Source organism: Oryza glaberrima, chromosome 3 (assembly GCF_000147395.1).
Source record: "Oryza glaberrima chromosome 3, OglaRS2, whole genome shotgun sequence".
Classification (NCBI taxonomy): domain Eukaryota; kingdom Viridiplantae; phylum Streptophyta; class Magnoliopsida; order Poales; family Poaceae; genus Oryza; species Oryza glaberrima.
Window position 1 is genome coordinate 9,868,097 of NC_068328.1, and position 24,717 is coordinate 9,892,813.

A 24,717-nucleotide genomic window follows, 5' to 3' on the forward strand; every position below is an offset into this window, starting at 1 on the left:
TGGTAAGCCTAATTTAGGCCTCAAACCAAACCAGCCCTAAAGGACAAATATACAGGGAAAACTTTTATCGATAATGTTTCTCCTAATAATTTGTATGCATATAAATATCATATAATTAAATCATAACTTATCTATGTAACTTAATTTTTTTTCAGTAACACGCAATTTATGTGTGAAGTTGACACCTCGGGATAAAATCCCCTCTCTCATATGCCTGTTGTGATTTTTTCTTATCTACTTATACGAATCATAAAATAAATTTAATGGTTTAAAATTATGTGAGTGTTACATACAAGGTTTATTATATTTAAACTATAATTATAATCATTATATTTCTTTTTAACAAATTTATAGGAGAAAGTTTATTGACAAATATATAACAAAATCGTTTCCGGAGAAGACACTAGGCAGGTCGCGGCCCAAAGAAGGTCGAAGGCCCATTTACTGAAAATGCGGGGTAGAGATTAAGCCCACACCATGCTGGCCCAACGATGCGACGCCTAGGGTTTATAAGAACACTCCATGCCCACCCCCTCCGCCGCCTCCGAACCCTAGCGCCGGCGCCGCCACTTCCCTCTCGCATCTTCTCGCGCTCAGGTATCTCCATCTCTCTCTCTCTCTCCATCCATGCCTCCAATCCGCACGACGCTATAATTCGTCTTCTTCTCCGGGTTTGCTTGGTTGCTGATCTGACCTTGTGCGTGTACGCGTCTCTCTCTCTCTGGGGATCGAATCTCGCGGCAGGGGCCAGGTAAGCGAAGATGTACACCGCGAGGAAGAAGATCCAGAAGGAGAAGGGCCTCGAGCCCTCCGAGTTCGAGGACTCCGTCGCGCAGGTGAGACCCGCTGCTCTTTGCTTTTGAGATGGGTCGAGGAGTGGTTTGCTTATGGCGGCTGTTGTCTTGTGTAGGCTTTCTTTGACCTCGAGAATGGCAACCAGGAGCTCAAGAGCGAGCTCAAGGACCTGTACATCAACAATGCAGTGTAAGTGTGCCCGTTCTCTCCATGCAAGCCTCACTCCCGGTCCCGGCCGATTGCTCGTGAGCAGTATATTCGTTTTGATGGTTAGTGCAATGTGTGATGTGGTTGCGGATTGTGTGGATGTGCAGCCAGATGGATATTGCCGGGAACAGGAAGGCTGTGGTGATCCACGTGCCGTACCGTCTGCGCAAGGCATTCAAGAAAATCCATGTCAGGCTTGTCAGGGAGCTCGAGAAGAAGTTCAGCGGCAAGGTCAATTACGTCTTTCCCATTTGTCTACTGTGTTGCATAGGTCGCATGCTAGGAGTTCAATTTACTAACTCATAATACATTGTTGTTAGTTCTTAATGTTGCGTGTCGGGGCGCAAAACCTGTAGCTTATGTTGTTCATGCTTAACATGCAACGTAGATACTGTTAGTTTGGTTGAAGATAAAATGTTACCCTTTTAGTGCTGAATTTGTAATATCATACTGTTGATATAACTGCTAACATCTTGGAGAACATACACGGTATTGCAAGCACCGTTTGTAAGGCTGCGACCTGAGCATTTTCCATTCATCTACTAGCATAGTACTGGCTTTCTATATCGACACTGAAGTGTCTGATGTACAAATGTAGTGGTTAACTGGTCTGGGGGTATCATCTTAAGTTACTCTGAGGATACCATTGAAGGGTAAACATCAATTTGTGTTGCTTACGAAATCCTGGCATTTTTGTTTTTTAACCTTGTTTCATGCACGACAGACTTCTTAATTTGTGTTATATTTGTATGACCTTGGTGTCAGTTTGTTGTTACCATTCTCTGAAGAAGTTACTATTACTTGACTATTTGTGTTGATATTGTATGTTAAACTACAAACAGGATGTGGTAATTGTTGCAACAAGGAGGATTGTGAGGCCTCCCAAGAAGGGCTCGGCTGTTCAGCGCCCTCGCACAAGAACTCTTACTGCTGTTCATGATGGTATCTTGGAGGATGTAGTCTACCCAGCTGAGATTGTTGGCAAGCGTATCAGATACCGTCTGGATGGTGCCAAGGTCATCAAGGTAGATGCTACAAACTTGTGTCCCTTCTAAATTGTCATTTTAATATTTTATATTGTGCTCGTCTGTCACTGCATGTACTCTACCAGCTACATCAGCTTCTCCACTATAATTTGCAAAAACTGAAATCATTGATGTTTTTTTTCCTCATGTACAATGGGCTTGTTGTAAGCCTGTAACTAATCCTGCAGCATGACACTTCTGTTTGCTAGGTTAGTATTGACCCATGTGTTTTGATGTGTTTTCAGATTTTCTTGGACCCAAAGGAGCGCAACAATACCGAATACAAGCTTGAGACCTTCTCCGCGGTCTACCGCAGGCTTTGTGGGAAAGATGTTGCCTTTGAGTACCCTATGACTGAAACTGCTTGAAGATGCATTCCTTGGATTGTTCCCAATGTATTCCAGAAATCATAGTTTTGATGCCAAAGTTGGTACTTGGGTATTTGTTACTTCGAGACGACAAATCGACTTGAACAATGTTAAAGTTTTGGGCATTTAAATTATAGACCTTTGCTTTGGCACGGTTAGCTTGTTTCAATCCATTGTTTGTTGTGGAATTAGTTTTCACTTATGTGGTAGGGGAAGAATCTCATTATGACCGCCTATTTCATTTTTTTTGCTCCAGCTACTCGTTATCTGTTACCTTAGTCATTTAATCGTTGTTTTGTTGGGCCTCCTGCTTGCATCCGTTTTGTCGTTTGATCTCTTGAGAGCGGCCAGGCTTATGAAAAAACACCCTCGTATTAAAGAGGAACGTCACGCCGTTATCGTTTTTTTGGATTGAGAAATGGAAAAATAGTAAACCTGCATATTGTAAAAATAAGGGCTATTTGATTCGTAGGGTACAATCAAACGGCTGTATTTAGAATTATGTGTTTTTCTTATTGATTTGTTCTTTTTTCATTCCTTCGTTTTCATTCTTTTTTTTTCTCGCAGTCTGATCAAATGTCTGTTTAGAATTATGTGTTTTTCTATTTTTTCACATTTTAAGAGGGGGTGTCATATCTGGTATCGTGGATAGGTTCCGGGGTATGAATCAGTTATGGGAGTCAAAGTGGACTTATTCCTACGGAGTAACCCTCTAGAGCACAAGTCACGGCCCAAAGGAGGTCGAAGGCCCATTTTCCGAAATGGAATAAGTCCTTTTTGCCCCCCTGAACACATGCCCCTAGTTGAATCATATCTCTCAACCGTAAAACCGAGTATAACCAGTCCCCCGTCTTTCAAAGTTTTGTGTTACATGCCACTTACGTGGTAGGTTAACTTGGTCTTCATCCTATGTGGCGCTTACGTGGCATTAAAATAAAACAAACTTAAATGGGACCCACATGGCAGTCAGTAAAACAATTAAAAAAAATTCAGACCTACTTGTCAGTTACCCTTTCTCTCTCTCATGTGAATGGCGGCTGCAGCGACGAGTGAGATGGAGGGGCTTGCCTGTCGTGGCGCATGGGTGGGGAGGAATCAGTTGCCACGGCGCACGCGCGCGGGTGTGTGTGTGTGTGGGGGGGGGGGGAGGAGGGGGGTTGCCATTCACGGCGCTCCGCGAGCTCAACGGCCACGGCACACGCACGGCGAGGACTCGCCTGCCACAGCACGCAAGGGGGAGGGCTTGCCGGTCGCAACACAAGCGGGGCAGGGGCTCGTCGACCTCTGACTCCACCTCCCGAATCGGCGAGACAACGCGACAGCCACGTAAATCCGACAGCGCAGCGGCGGTCCTATTTCTATTCTCCCCCCAATCCCCACACTCTCTCCCCTCGCCGCCTTCTCATCATAGCAGGGCGGCAAACGGTGGCGGCTGTGGCTATAAACAACATCCACCAAGGAGATGATGATGAACGAGCTCAGGGAAAGCTAGAATAGCGTCAACATGGCTCATCAACGGCGTCTCCGATGCTAAGTCGCCAAGAACAAGCACCTCCCTGCTCCCTGGTCGGAGAGGAGTGCTTGTTGCCAGCTGTTGTCGCTCCTCTTCGCTGTCATGCCGCCCGCGAGAAGATGGAGTGTCTCTATTGCCGCTGATGGGTTGTATGACGCTCGGAGATACCCAACGCCTCACCGCCGCTTGGACCAACCATGGCATGGCTGGATCCCACTACTAGGTCCGAGCCTCTGTTTGGCGGCATAAGAGAGAAGGAGAGATCCAGTGGTCGTAGAGGCGGTCGGGGTGGTCGTGCACGAGAGGGAATTGCCAGCGCGGAAGCCGGTGTGGGTGCACGATACCATTGGCCTGCTCCTGTCCTAAGTCAGCACTAGAGAGGTAGCAACAGCACTAGAACACCCTCCCGCCACTGATGGCCCCGAGAGAGAGAGGGGGGATGGAGGGAGGGAGAAAGGATGGGAGGAGCCGCCGGTGCCCTCCGAGTCTCCGACTCATCGCTGTCGGCCCGCTGCCACCCTCTCAGTAGACTTGAGCTGCTGCTGGAAACTTGAGGAGAGGAAGATGCAAGGGAGGAAAGAGGGAAGAGATTGGTGAGAAGATGAGTGGAGACTTACATTTGGGCCCCACATACTAACTTAGTCGATTGATCAGGTCAATGAGCCACGTCAGCGAAAACCCCCATCCAATACTGTTGAGGGAGTCAATTTGCAATGGTTTTGTGAGTTGGAGGATGGGTTATACTCGGTGCAGTTGAGTAATGCGATTCAACCACGGGCATGAATTGAAGGATGCAGATTAGACTTATTGCCAGGCTAGAGAGCTCACAGCCTGCTGGCCCAACGATGCGATGCCTAGGGTTTATAAGAACACTTCCTGGCCACCCCCTCCGCCGCCTCCGAATCGTAGCGCCGGCGCTGCCACTTCCCTCGCTCTCGCATCTTCTCCTCGCGCCCAGGTATCTCTCTCTCTCCATCTATGCCTCAAATCCGCACGACGCTATAATTCGTCTTCTTCGCTCGGTTTGCTTGATTGCTGATCTGACCTTGTGTGTGTGCGTCTCTGGGGATCGAATCTCGCGGCAGGGGCCAGGTAAGCGAAGATGTACACCGCGAGGAAGAAGATCCAGAAGGAGAAGGGCCTCGAGCCCTCCGAGTTCGAGGACTCCGTCGCGCAGGTGAGACCCGCTGCTCTTTGCTTTTGAGATGGGTCGAGGAGTGGTTTGCTTATGGCGGCTGTTGTCTTGTGTAGGCTTTCTTTGACCTCGAGAATGGCAACCAGGAGCTCAAGAGCGAGCTCAAGGACCTGTACATCAACAATGCAGTGTAAGTGTGCCTGTTCTCTCCATGCAAACCTCACTCCCGGTCCCGGCCGATTGTTCGTGAGCAGTATATTCGTTTTGATGGTTAGTTAGTGCAATGTGTGATGTGGTTGCGGATTTGTGTGGTTGTGCAGCCAGATGGATATTGCCGGGAACAGGAAGGCTGTGGTGATTCACGTGCCATACCGTCTGCGCAAGGCATTCAAGAAAATCCATATCAGGCTTGTCAGGGAGCTCGAGAAGAAGTTCAGCGGCAAGGTGAATTACGTTTTCCTGCCTTGTCACCTTTTTTTTTTTTTTTGGCATAGGTTGCATGCTACTAGCTCAATTTACTAACTCGTAATACATTTTTGTTGGTTCTTAATGTTGCATCTCGGGCCGAAAACCTGTAAGCTTATGTTGTTCATGCTTAACTTGCAACATATATACTGTCAGTTTCATTGAAGATAAAATGTTGCCTTTTAGCGCTGAATATGCCATATCATACTGTTCATGTAACACCTAACATCTTGGAGAACATACACGGTATTGCGAGCACTTAACGTAAGGCTGCGAGCTGGGCATTTTCCATTCTTCTACTAGCATAGTACTGGCTTTCTATATCAATGCTGAAGTGTCTGATGTACACATGTAGTGGTTAACTGGCCTGGGGCATCATCCTAAGTTACTCTGAGGATACCATCGAAGGGAAAACATCAAAATTGTTAGTTATGTTTAGCGAAATCCTGGCATTTCTGTTTTTTAGCCTTATTTGGTGCACAGCAGACTTCTTAATTTGTGTTATATTTGTATGACCTTGGTGTCAGTTTGTTGTTGTTACCATTCTCTGAAGAATTTACTATTACTTGACTATTTTTATTGATATTGTACGTTGAACTACAAACAGGATGTGGTGATTGTTGCAACAAGGAGGATTGTGAGGCCTCCCAAGAAGGGCTCGGCTGTTCAGCGCCCTCGCACAAGAACTCTTACCGCTGTTCATGATTGTATCTTGGAGGATGTAGTCTACCCAGCTGAGATTGTTGGCAAGCGCATCAGATACCGTCTGGATGGTGCCAAGGTCATCAAGGTAGATGCTACAAACCCTTCTAAATTGTCATTTTAAAAGTTTATATTGTGTTCATCTGTCACTGCATGTACTGTGTCTACTAGCTACATCGGCTTCTCCTTTATAATTTGCATACACTGAAATCATAAACCAAGATGTTTTTTTTACCTCATGTACAATGGGCTTGCTGTAAGCCTGTAACTAATCCAGCAGCATGACATTTCTGTTTGCTAGGTTAGTATATTGACCCATGTGTATTGATGTGTTTTCAGATTTTCTTGGACCCAAAGGAGCGCAACAATACCGAATACAAGCTTGAGACCTTCTCCGCAGTCTACCGCAGGCTTTGTGGGAAAGATGTTGCCTTCGAGTACCCTATGACTGAAACTGCTTGAAGATGCATTCCTTGGATTGTTCCCAATGTATTCCAGAAATCATAGTTTTGATGCCAAAGTTGGTCTTCGGTATTTGTTACTTGGAGATTGCAAATCGACTTGAGCAATGTTAAAGTTTTGGGCATTTAAATTATAGACCTTTGCTTGGCACGGTTAGCTTGTTTCAAATCCGTTGTTTGTTGTGGAATGTGTTTCACATATGTGGTAGGTGAAGAGTCTCATTATGGTTCGCTGTTTCATTCTCTTGCGTTTATCACCCGCTGTCTGCTAACCTAGGGTGTGTTTAGTCCTCGTCAAAATTGGAAGTTTGGTTGAAATTGGAACGATGTGACGAAAAAGTTGGAATTTTTTTATGTGTGTATGAAAGTTTTGATGTGATGGAAAAGTTGGAAGTTTGAAGAAAAAGTTTAGAACTAAACTCGGCCCTAGTCAATTTACCCTTACTATTAGGCATTATCCCCGCTGTCTGCTAACCTAGTCAATTTACCCTTGTATTATTACTAGGCATTATCCTTGCCTCCGTTTAGTAGTTTGTTCTTGAGAGCGGCCAGGTAGGAAAATTCCACTTGAAGAGGAGTGCGTTACGCCGGCCTCTTGCCATTATCATCGTTTGTATTGATATGCAGAAACAGAAAGAAAAACCTAGGATTTTGATGAAAATAAATCGGATATAGATATCATAAAACACATTGGAACTTGAGATGGAGAGAACTCTAGATATTTTCCATGAGATTGTTACCTAATTCCTACTTTCCTACAAAATCTTATGAAACTGCCATTCGAAAGGAATATCGTAGGATTCTCGAGTCCCAATCCGTTCCAGAAAGGTAAATCGGAACAATGGTACGAAAAATCTGTCCCCTTTGGATCATAAGACTTGGACGGTCTATCCCATGGTACAAAGGGTTTTGGAAAGAATTTTGCAGAATTTGAATGGATGTATCCTATACACACAAGTTTTCTGTGTACACATCGTACACATCAACTAACAATTTTTACCAAAAATCTAAGAACAAATTCACATGTTCTATCATGAGTTATCACACATTCACACATTCACATCTTGGTTAAATCTGAACAGCAGGCTGTAAATAAACCACAAAAGTCTCCAAATTATGGGCCTCAACAGTAATCAATATCGTTTCCTCAGACGGCAATTGCCAGTTTGCCACAACAGCCATGTTGGCTAACATTTGATACATTCGGAGTACCGCTTGAATTTGCAGGCTCTCCCTAACCTTATTATCCCTATAGTCTTTGACTCTTGATACCTCCAAACTCATGCACCAATGTTCTCAATGCTTGCGCCTTTGTCAATCCTTTTAAGAATTCCTGCTATAACCTGGTAATGCCAGACAAGCAACAAGACAAGAACAGTATTTTCAAATGTCAGTGTGAACTATGAAGTTATGGATAAATCTTCAGCTTACTCATGTCTAAGAAATCATGGATAAATTCTTTTACCTTCCCAGGACCAAGTTCATAGCTTTTCTCAAGTCCTTTACCCATCAGAGTCTTCACGGTACTCTCCCATTGCACAGGGGAAGTTACCTGTAACTCTAATTAGTCAGGCATACAGAAGACATTGTGCCCAAGAGAGTAGAGAGAGCTGCATTATAAATTCAGATTTAGAGAATATTGTGTAGAGCTCATACCTGTCGCGCCAAAATCTTCTTGATTGTGTCAGGATCTGAGTGGGGTGATGCATCCACATTGGAGATAACTGGGATTCTTGGTGTTTTTATCTCTGTCTCAGCTAATGCAGATTCCAATCTTGAAACAGCAGGTTGCATGAAGCTTGTATGGAAAGCACCAGCAACAGCTAGGCGCACCTGGTAAGATAATGGTCACCGCAGACAAAGACACATCATTTACATATATCTTGCTATGTGTTTGTAAAAAATTGCTGTCTAATATTTTTAGAATGTGCGCAGTAAAACTTGCATAGCTTTTATTACTAGTACAAACCGACCCTATTCGGATAAAATTAGATTTGACAACTGATGTATTTCTGTAATATAATATCTTCATGATTCTTTTAGCTAAGATATTAATACATGTCAACATCCAAAATGGCATATGCGTTTGAACAGTGGGTTCAGTATTCAGTAGATAAGCCAACTATATTTCCAAAAACATCAAATTATGATAGATAATATATCATATATAGATGTGCAGGAACACTAACCGTCATTCTGGCCTTAAAGGACTTTGCTTTGGCTTCGACTGCTTCAATCCCCTTCACACCACCAGAAACTGCATAGTTCCCCTGCAATGAACGGCCCTATCTGTCACTATTTTGAACAAAGCAATACCCAGGAGAGAACGGAACACATGAGATGAAACACTTACAGGACACAGAAAGTTTGCTATTTGAACTCTTTCCTTTTCATCTACTTCCTCGTTAGCAGCATCGCATAATTGCTGCACCTTCTCTGAATCTAGACCAATCACACTGACCATAGCACTGCTGGCAGCATCTGAAGCATCCTACACAGATAATAAAAATTAACAATCAGTTTGGAAAGCAAAAATCTCAAGGTAGACATATCTCACGGTGTTCTTTGGACAGTGACCTGCATGGCTTCTCCTCTAAGCTTGACAAGCTTCAGACCATCCTCAAAGCTACACGTTGAGAACTATGTAAGTACACAGACTTGACACAACACAGAATGCAAAAACAGAGCGCTTCAGTTTTGAAAATCTTACATGTATTAGAGATTTAGGTATGTTCAACAAAAGATCAAATCAAAACCTATACTGTATGTTCAACCTATAATAGGAAACGAATCCATGTGCTTATTTTTCAAAATAATGCATGCATGATTTTATTAACAGAATAAAGGAAATACCTAAAGGCACCAGCAAATGCAAGTGCAGTGTATTCCCCTAAGCTGAGACCGCATGTGACATCTACAGAGTCAATTACATTTTGGCCTCCATCACGTGAGCGTAGTACCTCTACGGCTGCAAGGCTGGTGACATATATAGCTGGCTGCAAAAAAAAAACATTTTTCATTGGTCAGAATATAACTCTTGACTGACAAGAACTGGAAGTCTGGAACTATATCTGAAATGTGTCATCCTTTGCACTGAAAACAAATTTTGAAAAGCATTGCTGGGTTAAAAGGGAAAGCCAAACAATTTTGTGGAGTAGACTTCTAGCATAAATTGCAAGACAGAAAATTACTAAAATTGGTTAACTGGATTCATAACTTATCAGTTATCACTTATACATATGGGGGAAAGCTATATGATATGACTAAGAAAAAAAACACAGTTCATAGCAAATAATACTATTTAGTATTTACATGGATAAGAAGCCAAATGGAATGCATGAAGGAGAAATGACTTTGAAATCTACAAACCTGACTGATTACTGTCGAGTCAAGCTTTTCTTTTGGTCCATTGGTGCAAAAATCCAACAAGTCATACCTACATTTGTCAAAACAACATTAGCATATGCAATCTTTTTTTTCACCTTTGGAATATAGTACGTAAACTTATTAGCATCATGGAACAAGTACTGTAAAGGAGTGAAAACGTATAGGTAGAATAAAAGATTAGAACATACCCAAGTATATCATTTGCCTTGTCAAATAGTTTGGCAGCTGCAGGAACATTCACTGCTTCTGCAACCATCCCAACAGTCTGAGCACCCTGAAAAACGAAGAAAAAGAATAAACACATAGAAGTGATGCAGCACATATACTGCAACCATATTTAGCTTTCAATTATGCATATGGCCGCATGAAAATAGTACCAGAACTGAAGCACCTAATTATAAATCAGACGACGTCCTTTCACATCCTAACCATCACTTTACAACTTCATACACGTCAACTGAAGCAACTTACTTTTGTACATCAAGCTACAATTGCAGCAACTAACTAAACACTTCCTGCTACCTCAGGTTCCTTCAAAATTCAAATTCTCCTTCCTGCTAAATTGTACCTAGCTGGATGGCAATTATCTCAAAGTTTAAACCTCACAGGGAACTTTTCAATGACTGGGTATCTGTCTCACCATTCCAACAATCGGGAGCCCAAATTCCTATATGCGTGGACACAAGTACTGTCTGTGCTACGTGCTAAGAGAAGCAGCCCCCTTGTGCTCGTTACCTGGCCGGGGAAGAGGAATGCGGTGGTGGGCTTGTAGTCGGCGAAGAGCGCGTCGGAGCCCACCGCCACCTCCGATCCGAGGGACACGCCGGCCGCCGAGACCCTAGATCTGCACGGCACCCTCACGGCCGCGGGGACGCCCCTCGCGGCGCCGCGCGAGGCTGCGAGCGGGGCCGGCGCGGAGGGCCTGAGGAAGGTGAGCGTGGAGGCCATCGTAGACACCGGCGAGCCGAGGCGGAGGCGGAGGCGGAGGCAGAGGCGGCGAGGAGGCGGGCAGCGGAGCATGCACCTGCGGGGCCGCGAGCTTTGTAGGCGTGGAGGATGGCGGCTACTAGCTGGCGGAGCAGCAGCGAGGTGGAGGCGGAGCTCACGAGGTTGGAGGTGGAATTCCGTGGGAGGAGGTGGAGAGCGACGCGACGTGGCCGCGTTGGGCTGTATTCCTGTATGGGGGCCTTTGAGGAAGGAGCATCCAGCTGGTGGGCTGGTGGTCATGGGTTAGCCTTCAAATGGAAGGAATAAGTCTACCTTAAGTCCCTCAATATAGGTTCAAACTAATTCGTACCCTACAACGGTAATACATAGGTTATCTTTGATCCTCTCTGCCAACTGTCACAACCAGTATAATTTGACTCCCAATGCAGTATTCACGGCGGGATTTTGTTGACGTGGCTCATTGATCTGGTCCAACTGGCTGAGTCAACGTGTGTGGGCCCACATGTCTTTGTCAACATCACCTCTTTTTTCCTCCTTTATCCCTATGGCGAGCTTTGTTAGGTATAGCACCGCTAAACCTAGCAACGGTGGGGCGCGAAGGCAAGGGCAGCACTCCGCAGGAGGATGCGGGGAACGGAAGCGCGACCAGGGAGGATGGCGAGCAAGGATTTGAGCGCTGATGTGGCCCAAGGAGCGGCGACGCTGAGTCCTCGAGACAGAGCGATAGCATGACCCAAGGTGGAGCGACGGCTATGCAACCCCAATGCGTAATGGTGGCACGGCTATATCTATTGTCGCGACCGTGTTGCCGTCTCCCACGATGCCTTCCATTGTGCCATCTCCATCTTCGTCACTAGCATCGTGCCGCATACGAGAGGAGCTACTTCCTCGGCAGCATTTGGGATGTCGTCGTTTACGCGACAGGGGTGGTGCCCAACATGTTGAGGCCATTGGAAAGGGTTGGGGGAGGGGTGAGGGGAGATTGGGGTAGAGGAGAGAGAGGAGGAGGATGACATGTGAGCTTTATTTTATTTTTATTTTCTGTAATGATTGGGATGTTATGTGGACGGCTGGACGCCATATCAGTTAATAACACTATCAATATTATCATGAGAATTAAATTACACTGGTTTTAATAGCTGGAGGTTAGAATATTCAGTATTGCGGTTAAGGCTTTTGAGAGACATAGAATCAGATTGAACATATGTTTGAGAGAGTTAGGACTTGTTCCCAACTGAAATCCTAAGTCAGTTTGGAGGGGGCATGCACGCGTTCTAAAGCCCATTTTATGCTGGCTGCTGCTTTCCTTCAGAGGACCATATGTCCTGGACTAGATGGGTCTAAATACCAGCCCATCTAATCTAGGCCTTATCCTGAGTTACGGTCCATCTGAACTGTAACGTTGTTTATAAATCTCGGAAAAAAGTTTGAGATTTTGAGTAGTCTGATACTTTGATTACTGACGCACAATTCCTCAATTCGAGTGTAATACCGAATATGTATGTACTCCTAGACTATCAGTATGTACTAGTACCTTCATTGGTTGATCTTGGTTCCAAGTTCGAACAAAGCACTCACGTGAAGCACAAGATTGGCGGTTTAAGCCAGCTCATGTACGTACCGTTGTTAGGACACAGGGAAGTACTACGTAGCCATCTACTAGTGCTAGCTAGAGAGAGACATGGACAGGGAGAATAATGGTTCGGTGCAATTAACCCGTGGGATTTACAACGGCCAGAGAGATGAGCGCGAATCGATCATGTTCACCATCGGCTACTGCCTACGGCAGCCGAGCAGTCACCTCGTCGAAAAGCCCAGAAACACACAAGATGCGGTCAAAAGGACGGAAAAAAAGAGGATCGATGCACGTACGGGCCAGTTTGCCCATCCACGCCCACACGCCCCTATCTCGATCGCCATTTGCCAACATGGAAGCGAGACCGGTGCGCGCGGAGAGGCGAGGCGATCGACGACGGCGACCAGTGCGCGCGCGCCCACACGATCGTACGCCGACGACGTCGCCCTCCCGCCCCCTCCACTTGCCGCGCAACTTGAGCCCGCGCCAACCAACCAACCGGCGCGTCCTTCTCGCCACCACGGCGCTCACGCGAGAGCGAGAGATCTGCTGCCTCGTACGAGCGAAACGGCGTTTTCTGTGCGTGCACGACGCGACGAGCACCGCGCATGGCGCCGGGTCGAGATGCGTAGATATCCCAGCAGCAGGGGAGCCAGGAGATAATACCGTTTGATAGGCTACACGTACAAACGAGTGGACAGCAGAACGGGGCAGGGACGATCACGCGAGACGGGAAGGATGATGACGAGGCGAAAAAAGGGCTCGGGGAACGCAAGGACGATGTGGCTTTGGCTGGCCTTTCGCCTTATACTAGCAGTATACTAGTAAAAGTACTCGCTGTTACTGTTTAGAACGGACCAACTTGCAGTTGCTTGCTTGATCGTGCTACTCTCTGCTGCGCTAGCCGTGGTGCCTCGCGTGTGGTGTGCCTTGCCTCCAACAAAGCGTTAATCCCTGAGGCTAATTATATAGCCCAAGTTGCATTGCACTGCCGATGTCGAGCCGGCCGGGGGCCACCCATCCATCATCGCTTGCTCCGATCCATCCCCATCAATCCACACTAGTACTCACACCCTCCGTCCCAAAAAAAAGACAAACTCTGGTCATGTCCAGATTCAGTCAGGATTTGTTTTTTAGGACGGAAGAAATACTACGTAGCTACTCTCCACAGTTCACAATTAGCTATAGCTACAGCTAGCCATGAACCGCATCCAACACTGATTTTTTTTTTGAGAACTTGCAACACTGAAATTAGTATGCGCGCGTGCAGTACTACGACGTACGACAGGCATATATTCATTTTGCAAGGTAAGGTGTGTTTGGTTGGAGGGATATCCCTAAAAGGAAGATGGCGATCCAGTTTTTAAATGTGTTTAGTTGGTGGACGATGGTGGTTAGGGTGGCCCGGAGAGGAAATATTCCATATATATGTTGGATGAGTGTATTCGGTCAAATTGGTCGGATGAGCACCTTTGCTAATCATGATCATTAGTTATTGATTAGCAATAAGTAATGTATTATGTTGTTAATTAGTAATTAACTGGTCAAAATTAGTGTTGGTTAGATATAATTAGTCTAATTTATTGTTAATTAGTATAAATTATGGCTATATTAATGATAATTAATATGTTTTATTATTAATTAATATGTTGTTATTTTCATTCAATCCATTCTCATCCACCAAAAAAAAACTGGTGACCATATCCACCCAACCAAACAAAAAAAACTAATAGACCACAATATCCCTGTAAATATGGATGGTCATATCCTATCCAATCTTGACTATGAACCAATACACCCTAACTGAATATGAGTAACTGTTGCGTCCTTAGGCTGTGTGCGTTTCCCCTAGTTGGGAACTAATGCCCTGCGCACGGAAAACGGAGCAGACCATTAACGCGTGATTAATTAAGTATTAGCTATTTTTTCAAAAATGCATCAATATGATTTTTTAAGCAACTTTCGTATAGAAACTTTTTGCAAAAAACACACCGATTAGCAGTTTGAAAAGCGTACGCGCGGAAAATGAGGGATATGGGTTGGGAACCCTGACTAATGAACGCAGCGTTAGTCCTAACCTGACCATACCACGATTATATAGTGATGCCAGGCACGCGTGTGTTTTACGGCAGATGCCCAAAAAGTTTTGTAAGAAATAGAAAGTACCCTCTCCATTTTAATAGATGATATCGTTGACTTTTAAACACGTGTTTAATGATTTATATTATTCAAAAAATCAAGTCATCATCAAGACAATTCTCCAAGTATATTTCTTCTCAATTAAAAAAAAGGGTGAATAGCAAAATATTAATCCTCCAAGTTTCCAAGCTTCACTTAAGTCTTGGTTTGCTTCTTGACATTTTAATATGTCCATCTTAGTCCTTTTAAGTTTTTATTTTAGTTAAAACTCGCTCTTGAACTAACTTATAAAGCCATTTGACTAAGTAAATCTAATCAACAGCTCTCTACCTTGTTTCCTTCATTCACATCTATACTCCTTTAAAAGACCCAAATTATGGTGGTGAGTGGTGAATCTGCCACCACCCACCACCACTACCACATGGGTCCCCCAAATAGTGAGATAGGTGAACTTTTATCCCTTTCCCAACCAGAAGCCATCAAACAAGGAAAATGTATTTCTAAACGAGATACAAAATGATGAAAAATATGACGTGAATGATTTACAATGGGGGGATATCATTTTTAATATTTGTGGTTTTAAAGTCTTTCTTTAATTCCCGTTACAACACATGGGCATTCAGCTAGTATAAAGAAAAAAGTATGACTTACTATCAATGTAGTGACACTGTATGTTGAGAACCCTTATGGATCTAACTTTCTAGCACACATCCAATTATTATAGGGTTAATTTGATCCATGCCATTACAAATGTACCGTATTAAATAAATATCATTGTATTCACGATATCGGTTGTGTGCTATTGGAATTTTGTAAAATTGGATCCATGCCATCACCAACATGTTTTCCCTCCCAACCCTCTAGGCGCCCATGTCCTCGGCGCGCTGCCGCTCGTCGGCCCGACGGTGGTGGCATCGTCACCGTGCCCGATGAAGATGAATGCGTCCACCGCAAGCTGTTGCGAAGAGGACTCTAGACTGATCAGCAGCGAGCGTAGTGGTGGTTTGGCGAGGAGATCCAGTGAGGAGAAGCGAGTGCAGCCGCCAGACAAGGAAGGAGAGAAGAAAAGAACAGAAAGAAGAACGAAAGTGTGAAGAAAAATGTGATGGCGATGGCATGGATTCAATTTTATAAAATTTTAACGACATCCAGCCAATATCATAAATAGTAATGACATTTTTTTGTAATATGGAACATTGTAATGGTATGGATCAATTATTCCCAATTGTACATTATGTTTGTTCCGTTGAAATGTGTGCCAATGAACTTTCCTAAAGGTAATGCAAAGTAATTTATATTTAATGAAAGTAATTATGTATACGATAGCCACTAAAGTTCAACCCTCATACGCAAATATGCTATATGTTTTTTGTTTTTCTAATGTATGTAAAAAAGGCAAACTGGAAATTTTATAATACAAATTATGACTAAGAAAAACTAACCGACGGTATCCCATCCGGGAGGAGTGGGGACGGGATACATAATGAGCGGTCATCATCCTCATCCGCTTGCATCCTTTTCCGCCCGACTCGATCCCCAATCTCCTTTGCCGCTCTTCTCTTGCACCTACGGCTCGCATCCGCCACTGCTCTTCTCCTTCCTCTCATCTTCTTCCTTGCCTGACTGGAAGCTTGAAAATGGCTTGCGCTCCTTTCTCCTGCTGCACATACCCTCCTACTCCGTCCCCCCTCACCATCAACGAGTCAAGGAGAGGGTTGCCAGCACCAGATCCGGAGATACCTAGGGCTTCCCCAAGTCCCCATCATTGGATCTGCCTGAGCCATGTCAGTGATGAGGTGATGGATTGCACCGGCCCCCGTGGCCTCCACCTCGGTGTCATGCCATCAAGGAGGATGCCGATCGATGCGAATCCTCCTCCCACGTAACTGTTAGTGGTGATGGAGGGGAGACAAATAAAGGTGCTAGATTGGGAGTTTCGATTGACAATCGACGTGGTGTTGCAGACATCGTGTTGCTCGTCGACGTTGTGCGTAGGTATGTTGTGCGTGTGGCATATCACCATGGCTCGGCTGGTACCTACAGGTACCAGGCATGGTACCAGTGGTATCATGGTTGATACCTATAGGTTTTAGGGCTGGTGCCAGTGGTATCATGGTTGATACCAACGGGAACCAGACCTGGTACTAGTGGTATCATGGTTGATACCCACAAGTTTCAGACCTGGTACCTTTGGTATCATGGTTGTTACCTACGGGTAGCAGACCTGGTACTAGTGGTATCATGGTTGATACCCACAAGTTTTAGACCTGGTACCTTTGGTATCATGGTTGTTACCTTGGTACAGGTACCAACTAATATCACATAGGTACCAAGTACAATGATGAGGACATCCTCCACTATTACCGGCTGGCAAAGACGCAAAAGTCGGACAGCGACCGTGTAAGCCTCTGAATAATCCCACCTTACTTAGCTTGGGAGGATGAAGCCGCCTTAAAAGGGAGAGCCACCCTTCCCTTATTGGACGAGTCTTTTAGGGAGATTGGGCCTTTCCCCGAGTGGGTGTGCCTAAGAACTGTTGGGGTCTGAGCAACCTTAATTTGTTGGGCCTCGACCAACCCCACCTGGACCGGATTGTTATCATTTGGTATCAGAACTGGGCCCTTGTTAAGGGGGTGGGAATACCTTGCTTAGCTTGGGAGGAGCAGGGCAACCTTAATTTGTTGGGCCTCGGCCAACCCTACCTGGACCGGATTATTATCATTTGGTATCAGAACTAGGCCCTTGTTAAGGGGGTGGGAATACCTTGCTTAGCTTGGGAGGAGCAGCCTCTGAATAATCCCACCTTGCTTAGCTTGGGAGGAGGAAGTTATCATAAAAGGGATAGCCACCCTTACGTTATCATAAAAGGGAGAGCCACCCTTACCTTACTTAGCTTGGGAGGAGGAATTGCTTAACTTGGGAGGAATTGCTTAGCTTGGGAGAAGGAAGTCGTCGTAAAAGGGAGAGCCACACTTCCCCTATTGGACTAGTCTTTTAGGGAGATTGGGCATTTCCCCGAGTGAGTGTGCCTAAGAACTGTTGGGGTCCGGACAACCTTAATTTGTTGGGCCTCGGCCAACCCCACCTGGGCCAGATTGTTATCATAGAAGTGCTGCTTGGGCGGGTGGTGATCGAGCTGTCGACCACCAGTGTTTTGTCTCGTCTTCTCCCTTCTATTCCTTTCCATATATCCATGCCTTTTCTTCTCAATCTGGTGTTGGTACAAGGGTCACCAGGCTGCTATAGCATGCAGGGACCAACTTTGCCACCTAAGTCACTATTGGTGCCGTGGCCTTCTCCTAGCGCCTCGCGCATGCTCCTCCGCCAGCTAGGGCATGAGCACATAGGGCGGCGCTGAGTGGTGGACTCGTGAATGGATAAAGTGGAGCGGAGCTAACGTGATCAATATAAAGTATCCCATTTGGACGGGATGCCGTACCCTAGCTACCCTCTTATGTAGACAAAGTGATACTTTAAGGACCAAGTCATGCCTTTGATAAAAGTTGCATAAGATCAGTTAATTTCATATACACACATGTTCAAATGGATGAAACTTTTACAAAAATAATCACAGAATCATTCCATGGCTATGTTAATTAAGTTTTCGTAACAAAAAAAAATACCTTGATGTATCAAAAGGGCATATGGAGGTACAAACGGATTTCCTAAGGACGCGATCAATTGATTGGTCCAGTGTCTAATTAATCCATACAAAGATGTCATGTTCTCATGCCTGAAGCCATGAGGACTTTTCGGGGCAGATATTTGAGCTCTCATCCTTTTTTTCTAGTCTATGAGACAAATTTAAGAACTGCCGTCAGGGCAAAGCTACGGTCGACATACAGCAAGAACTTCTCGGTCATGAAAAGGCAGCAGCAAGAGTATAAGGCTTAAAAAAAATGTACAAAAGCGCAAAGGCTGCCCACCGATGTGGATTTGTTAATTGTAACTAAGCCATCGCCAGATATGTCAGGGAATCACGCGCTATCTTGTTTATATGTATATAAAAAAAGTTACCATCGTCCCAGGAGATTAGCTGGTGCTTACCAGGAAGACAGCTAGTTAAACCATATCATTAGACTCGGCAGCGCCACTGTGGCTGTGTTGGACCCGCTTGAGTGGTCTGACCTGACTTAACCTGTTCAGGTTACATGCATCATGATGCGTGCATGAACAGGTTTGGTGGTAATGTTGTGTTGTTCCTGTATGGCATTTCGTTACTTAGCTAATAATACTACAAAATGAAGAGATAAGCAACTAAAATAAGATAGGTCTTATCATCCACATCATGTAGCCTACCCATCTCTTCTCTGACCTAATTTGTTTCAGGATAAATTGCAATCTATATCTATGTATCCACTCCTATACATTACTTTAAGAAAGTGAAATGTTATACATCTCTAGTCATATGATTTTCACATTTACCAGAAATAGTGAGGGCAGTCCTAATGAGAGTGTCCATCGGAATTAATACTCGTGCCATTACTTGAATTTGAGATGATGTGGCAAGGAACTAAACAAGAAATTAAGAGTGTCCATCGGAATTACTCTTGTCATAACTTGAATTTTAGTGTCTTGCACGAGACATAATGTCCAAGCAAAAACCAATAAGGTCCTCCTAGATATTACATGTTGGGAGAATAATATATTCAACACGCTTTCCAAACAAATATGGCCAACTGTAAGAAGTAGTAAGATGAGAAAATTGGGAGAATATTTATTACAGGTGTCGATGTTTGAGATCACGACTACGCGGTATTTGGATGGTATAGGGATCGTTGACACCAGGATATATGCGAGATTGAGGTAAAAGAGATGGAGACAGTGATTTTTATACAGGTTCGGGTCTCTTATCTGTCAAGTAATAGCCATACATCCTGTTAGCCGAAGCCGGTGTTGCTCTTTATTCATCTGGATCACACAAGTACAATGATCTGGATAACCTAATTAGCTGTCATCAACTTGGCAGCAGGGATAACCAACTCGTAGTCGACGACAAAGTAGTCTTCCTCCTCGAATATGAACTCGTCGAGATCAGAGACGTCACTAGATCCCTCTTCCCGGCCTCCGTAGGCACCGGATGGGATATGTCTAGGCTAATCTCTAATGTCGATATGGCGGCGTATTGGCTTGTGTATTGTGTGTTATGTCTTGTGGCTTGTCCCCTCTCCTCCTAGGGGGCTTATATTTATACCCATAGATGCCCCCTTGTCCAAGTAGAACTAGGGAGACCAATATTGATACAATTAGTATAGTACTTGTCGTTTTCATATAGAACTCTATTCATCGTTCGTTATCCGGAACTCTTTCTATATACGATGTTTGTTTCCGTATAAGACATGGTATGTAGTGGGTCTACCGAGCTTAGTCAACTACTATTAGTTATGTGGTATATATCCATAACCCTGACAACTGGTTCCACTTACAGATATCACTATGCATTAAGAAAATGAGAATTTTGGAATTATCATATCAATGAAATAGAGAGCATCTCAAGATATTGGGTGAAATATATATAAATTTTGTTTTTTTTCATTTGAACTATTAATAAAATTAAATCATTTTATCCTTAAATACTTGAAAATTAACAAAGCTTACATATAGATTTAGTAATTTTGAACACAAAATATACAATTTTTTTTGAAACACAATACAAAAGCAAGCACTCACAACACGTACACACACCTTACCTCTATAAATACCTTCGAAAGACCAGGCTTACATATATTGAGATTGATAAAATCACTACGGGTGCCTTGCTGTCACAGATACATCGTCTACTACTGAAAGAATAAATAGCCGTAAATACGAGCACACATGTTAAATCTAGAATTTAAACCCAGGTGATCTGATTTCACCCTAAGAAATCTAACCAGTTGAGTTACTTTTACTTCGCACAAAATATACAATATGACGAGTTGCCAATGCAAATCCTAAGTCTAATTGAGGTAGCCAGCATTTCTACTTTTATTTTCCTGGATTATGCTTTTATTTTCCTGGATGACAGATTCTATGTATGTAGAGATTTTGGACGGGGACGTACGTTTTGCCTTCACCATCCAGTGCCACTGCACCTTCTGACCTGTGTACGCAATACTCGATCTCATCCACACTACTTTTCTTAAGGGAAACTGGATATCTTTCTGCCTATATATGGTACTAACTATCTAGAATTTGTAACTAACCGCTGCATTCGGATTGGCCCCGAGGTTGCTTTTGGAGGCCACTGTCACCGGCAGTATAAACTAGGAATCTAGGACTAGGAGTGTGAGATTTGTCTGAAGACTGAAGTAGTTAGTGGAATATAATTATCGCCGTCGAGAGCATACCAAGGGCACAAGCAAGCCAATAATCTCTGCAGGTGATTTGACAGAAGCACGATCGCTTGGTCATCCGCTCGATCACCCAGCCGGTCACCGTCATGCTGTTGCACGACCACGACACACCCGGCCACTTGTACGCCGCACATATCCATATATCTATCCATCTACCGGCGGCGACGTCGATCAGTACGTAGCGAGACTGCGAGAGGAACACTACTGTTAGCGGCGACGTACAATCTGGCCGGTGTACCAACGGCGGCTTCGCCACACTGATCCGGCCGGGCGGTGTGCAGTGGCGCCTGAGAGCCAGCGAATTAAATTTAAAAATATACCGATGATTTGTACTTTTTTCAAAAATATTCGGGATATAAAAGTTTTGACAGAAATATACCATCGGTCTCGCGCAACCGTTGCGCGAGAATGACGTGGGCGTGACGATGCGGACGGTCTCGTACAATGACGACGCGAGACCGCGCGGTATCGCGTGACGAAAGCGCGAGACCGCGCAGCCTCGTGCGATGAAAACGCGATATGGTGCGGTCTCGCGCAAGGAATGAGCGAGAGCGCCAGGAGCTGCCGTGGCTAATTACTTAATTAGAAATTAATTAATAATAATTAGTAATTAATTATATTGATTAGTGATTAATTAATAATTAATTAATCGCTAATCAGGGTTATTAAACATTTTGAATCCGGCCAGCCATCGGTATCGCTCGCTGGTAACGCGAGACCGTTCGGTCTCGCCCTTTCGTCCCGCGAGGCTGTACGGCCTCGCGATTTCGTAGGCGGTCTCGCACTTTCGTTACACGATACTGCATGTATCGTCATGTCCACATCATTCTCGCACAATGGTTACACGAGTCCGGTGTTATATTTCTGTCAAAACTTTTACATCCCAAATATTTTTGAGAAAAAAACAAATCAAGAATATATTTTCAAATTTAATTCGAGAGCCAGCAGCGGCTCTCCGACGTTACGTGGCCGTTACAAGGGTAAATAGCGAAGAAGTGGGAAAGCACCAACGGTGTGATGATATTGTCATGGACTCAATGATACCGTGGATGTGTGAATGCAGTGATTTACGAGTGTGTATATTTTTCGTGTAATAAAAAAGATGAGTCATTGTATATGAAAGATTAGAGTACGACTCGTATGGCCAATCCAACGACTAACCGATATGCTCGGCATGTTTTAGGCCTACGCATGTAGTACGATAGCAATACACTAATCGGACACAAGTTGTACACGTTGATTGTATGTATAGCTATTTTCAAAAAAAAAGTGTTATTAAAAAATAGTTGAGAGAGGTATTTTCCAATATTTTCGAAGGAAAAAAAGCAATGCGACTAGAAAGGCATATCAAGCATATGCATAGAACGACGGCATGGTTATTTGATCAGCCATTGAAAAAAAAAATGGTGGAATTGGAATCCCTAACTTGGTGCGGTTATTGACTATTATGGCTAAATGCGCGAATGTATATTCCAATTCCGGAAAAACAAAGGTAAAAAAAGAAGTGTACATACTGGAGTATAAATTAGCCATCAAGTACACCGTACATTAGAGCACCACTTGACTGTGAACAACTTATATATGTGCAATAATAATGTAACAAATTATACATTGTGGTAGTATGTACCCCACCTTGTCATTAATATGAGTTGTATACGCAATGTACGCACGTTCACGCATATCCAGCCGTAACACAGAGCGGTGTTCTTTCTCTCGTCTCTCCCCTCCTCTAACACTAGGAGAAGAATATACTTGAATGCAATTATTGTTGACAAACGTTTCTCTCACACAGTAGTTAACCACTTAACCAGTTAACCTTAACCATCACCATACAATGCCATTAAGGATAAAAGTGCTCGTGACACCGATCGACATATCTGGCCCAGTCCAAGCTAGCTAGAGTGCCTGTTGATATGTCACGGTGAACTTGAAAATGTGTGAGAAAAAAAAAACCAAGTATAAATACATATTCTTTTAAAAAAAATACATTACAAATTCAAACGTCCACAACACGTTCACACTCACCCTCAACATCTTTGAAAAACTAAATCAACATAGCATACGTCGTCTACCACTAGAAAAATAATTAGCCATAAATACGAGCATCCATGTCAAGTATAAAACGGGTCGGTTGCACCATAAAAACTATAGCCAGTTAAGCTCCGCTTACTTCGTAATATAAATACATTTTATCATGAGCATCAATATATGATTGTCGGCCTTAGATATAGTCATATAATAGCATGGTTCCAAACACGGGGTGGAGACCAGGTACAAGCCCGAAAGGCTATCAACAAAAACTTGAAATTTGCACTCCCTCTGTTTCTCCCTTCTTTTATACTCCCTCCGTCTCATAATATAAAAGATTTTGAGTTTTGCTTACAATGTTTGATCACTCGTCTTATTCAAAAAAATTGTGTAAATATAAAAAACGAAAAGCTGTGTTTAAGGGTTGGTTTGGTTTATAGCTTAAATAGGTCTTACCAAATTTTGTCAATACCAAATTTTGGTAAGTTTTTGTATGACTAATGTTGGTAAAGCAAAGTTGTGTTTGGATTGAAGCCAAAATAGCCTAAGTTCACTATTGAAATTGTCTATTTTCTTAGGCATGCCAAAATTTGGCTTCAAATCAAATAGACACTAAACACTATTAAAATTACCAAATATTGGTAAGCCTAATTTAGGCCTCAAACCAAACCAGCCCTATAGTACTTTGGATAATAAAGTAAGTCACAAAGAAAATAAATAATAATTTTAAAAATTTTTGAATAAGACAAATGGTTAAACAGTGTAAGTAAAAACTCAAAATCACTTATATTATAGGACGGAAAGAGTGTGCTAGTATTGGTTAGTTAAATATGAACTCATCAATGTTAAACATTTCAGAACAGAGGAATACCGTTTTTCCTGTGCGGTTGCTGGCGGTACCTAAGACTCTATCTAAAAAATCTCAAAATAAAAATATTATCCGAAATTTTGCACGGCAATATTCTGTAATCAGCTGATTATAAATTTCAACGAGGGCCAGTAACCATGGGAAAAAATGGGTACTATATAGAACCCTGCCCTTTAATCTTAAAATTTTAGTCGTCCCTAAATTGCAATATTTGCATGGACTCCATATACAACCTTTTCTGCTAGAAATTATCTAAATTCAACAATTTATATCATAACATGGACTCATCTTTTCCAACCTGGAATAAATCACACGGTCAACTATGTAAAATTTCCTTTTTTTCTCCACCCTCGGGAAATTTCTAACCATTTGAAAGCACAAGCGTAGAACAGATGTGATACCCTCCTTTTACACTATTTTATCATCAATCAATAACCTCAATAACACACAATATCCATCGGATAATAAATAAATAGATAAAAGTATTTGAAAAGTTGGGGGAGAGGAAGGAAATCTCTCTCTTAATCTACACGGAAAAGATTATCAAAGCACCCGAGGAAGGATAGATCGGAAGAACAGGGCCATCTTCTCCCGATCGATCCATCCATCGATGGATCAAAACATTACCCAACCCGATTAGACCGTTCCAGAAGCAAGTGGAAAAGGGCCCCCCATTAATTTCCAAGTTGGAACCCAATGGGCGGGAGGCGAGAGGGAAAGGACTGAGAGGAACCAGCCAGGTAATTAAGCCACAACAAGGCCTTG

At 43.6% G+C, this 24,717-nt stretch overlaps 2 protein-coding genes across 4 annotated transcripts; one reads left to right on the top strand and one right to left on the bottom strand.

Annotated features, from left to right (window-relative positions):
* Window positions 1-468: 468 nt before the first annotated feature.
* On the top strand, window positions 469-6,911 carry LOC127766097 (40S ribosomal protein S7-like). 3 transcript variants are annotated; one of them, XM_052291128.1, is made up of 6 exons: window positions 469-597; window positions 745-836; window positions 911-984; window positions 1,110-1,233; window positions 1,845-2,027; window positions 2,273-2,547. In XM_052291128.1, exons 2-6 carry the CDS (start codon window positions 762-764, stop codon window positions 2,393-2,395), a joined length of 579 nt encoding a protein of 192 aa, XP_052147088.1. In that variant the 5' UTR covers window positions 469-597; window positions 745-761; the 3' UTR covers window positions 2,396-2,547. The 3 variants fall into 3 exon arrangements, with proteins under 3 accessions (XP_052147088.1, XP_052147089.1, XP_052147090.1); XM_052291129.1 differs by lacking the exons at window positions 745-836; window positions 911-984; window positions 1,110-1,233; window positions 1,845-2,027; window positions 2,273-2,547 and adding exons at window positions 4,994-5,085; window positions 5,160-5,233; window positions 5,364-5,487; window positions 6,116-6,298; window positions 6,550-6,911 and having other exon boundaries at window positions 472-597; XM_052291130.1 differs by lacking the exons at window positions 469-597; window positions 745-836; window positions 911-984; ... (1 more) ...; window positions 1,845-2,027; window positions 2,273-2,547 and adding exons at window positions 4,772-4,866; window positions 4,994-5,085; window positions 5,160-5,233; ... (1 more) ...; window positions 6,116-6,298; window positions 6,550-6,911.
* An 847-nt stretch (window positions 6,912-7,758) lies between these two features.
* On the bottom strand, window positions 7,759-11,300 carry LOC127766096 (uncharacterized). Its single transcript, XM_052291127.1, has 10 exons — window positions 10,794-11,300; window positions 10,247-10,332; window positions 10,041-10,107; window positions 9,525-9,667; window positions 9,249-9,297; window positions 9,025-9,162; window positions 8,861-8,941; window positions 8,328-8,504; window positions 8,137-8,223; window positions 7,759-8,014 (listed from the first exon to the last, which is right to left on the bottom strand). The coding sequence occupies exons 1-10, from the start codon at window positions 11,283-11,285 to the stop codon at window positions 7,952-7,954; spliced, it is 1,383 nt and encodes a 460-aa protein (XP_052147087.1). The 5' UTR covers window positions 11,286-11,300; the 3' UTR covers window positions 7,759-7,951.
* Between the last annotated feature and the right edge of the window lie 13,417 nt (window positions 11,301-24,717).

What these genes read in the sequence shown, in the direction of transcription:
- LOC127766097 (XM_052291128.1), top strand. Translation starts at nt 762, where the DNA reads ATGTACACCGCGAGGAAGAAGATCCAGAAGGAGAAGGGCCTCGAGCCC. An exon ending in AGAAGAAGTTCAGCGGCAAG is followed by an intron (nt 1,234 to 1,844) that starts GTCAATTACGTC and finishes AACTACAAACAG; the next exon opens with GATGTGGTAATTGTTGCAAC. An exon ending in ATGGTGCCAAGGTCATCAAG is followed by an intron (nt 2,028 to 2,272) that starts GTAGATGCTACA and finishes ATGTGTTTTCAG; the next exon opens with ATTTTCTTGGACCCAAAGGA.
- LOC127766096 (XM_052291127.1), bottom strand. Translation starts at nt 11,285, where the DNA reads ATGACCACCAGCCCACCAGCTGGATGCTCCTTCCTCAAAGGCCCCCAT. An exon ending in AAGGCAAATGATATACTTGG is followed by an intron (nt 10,108 to 10,246) that starts GTATGTTCTAAT and finishes TGACAAATGTAG; the next exon opens with GTATGACTTGTTGGATTTTT. An exon ending in CCTTTAAGGCCAGAATGACG is followed by an intron (nt 8,505 to 8,860) that starts GTTAGTGTTCCT and finishes TTATCTTACCAG; the next exon opens with GTGCGCCTAGCTGTTGCTGG.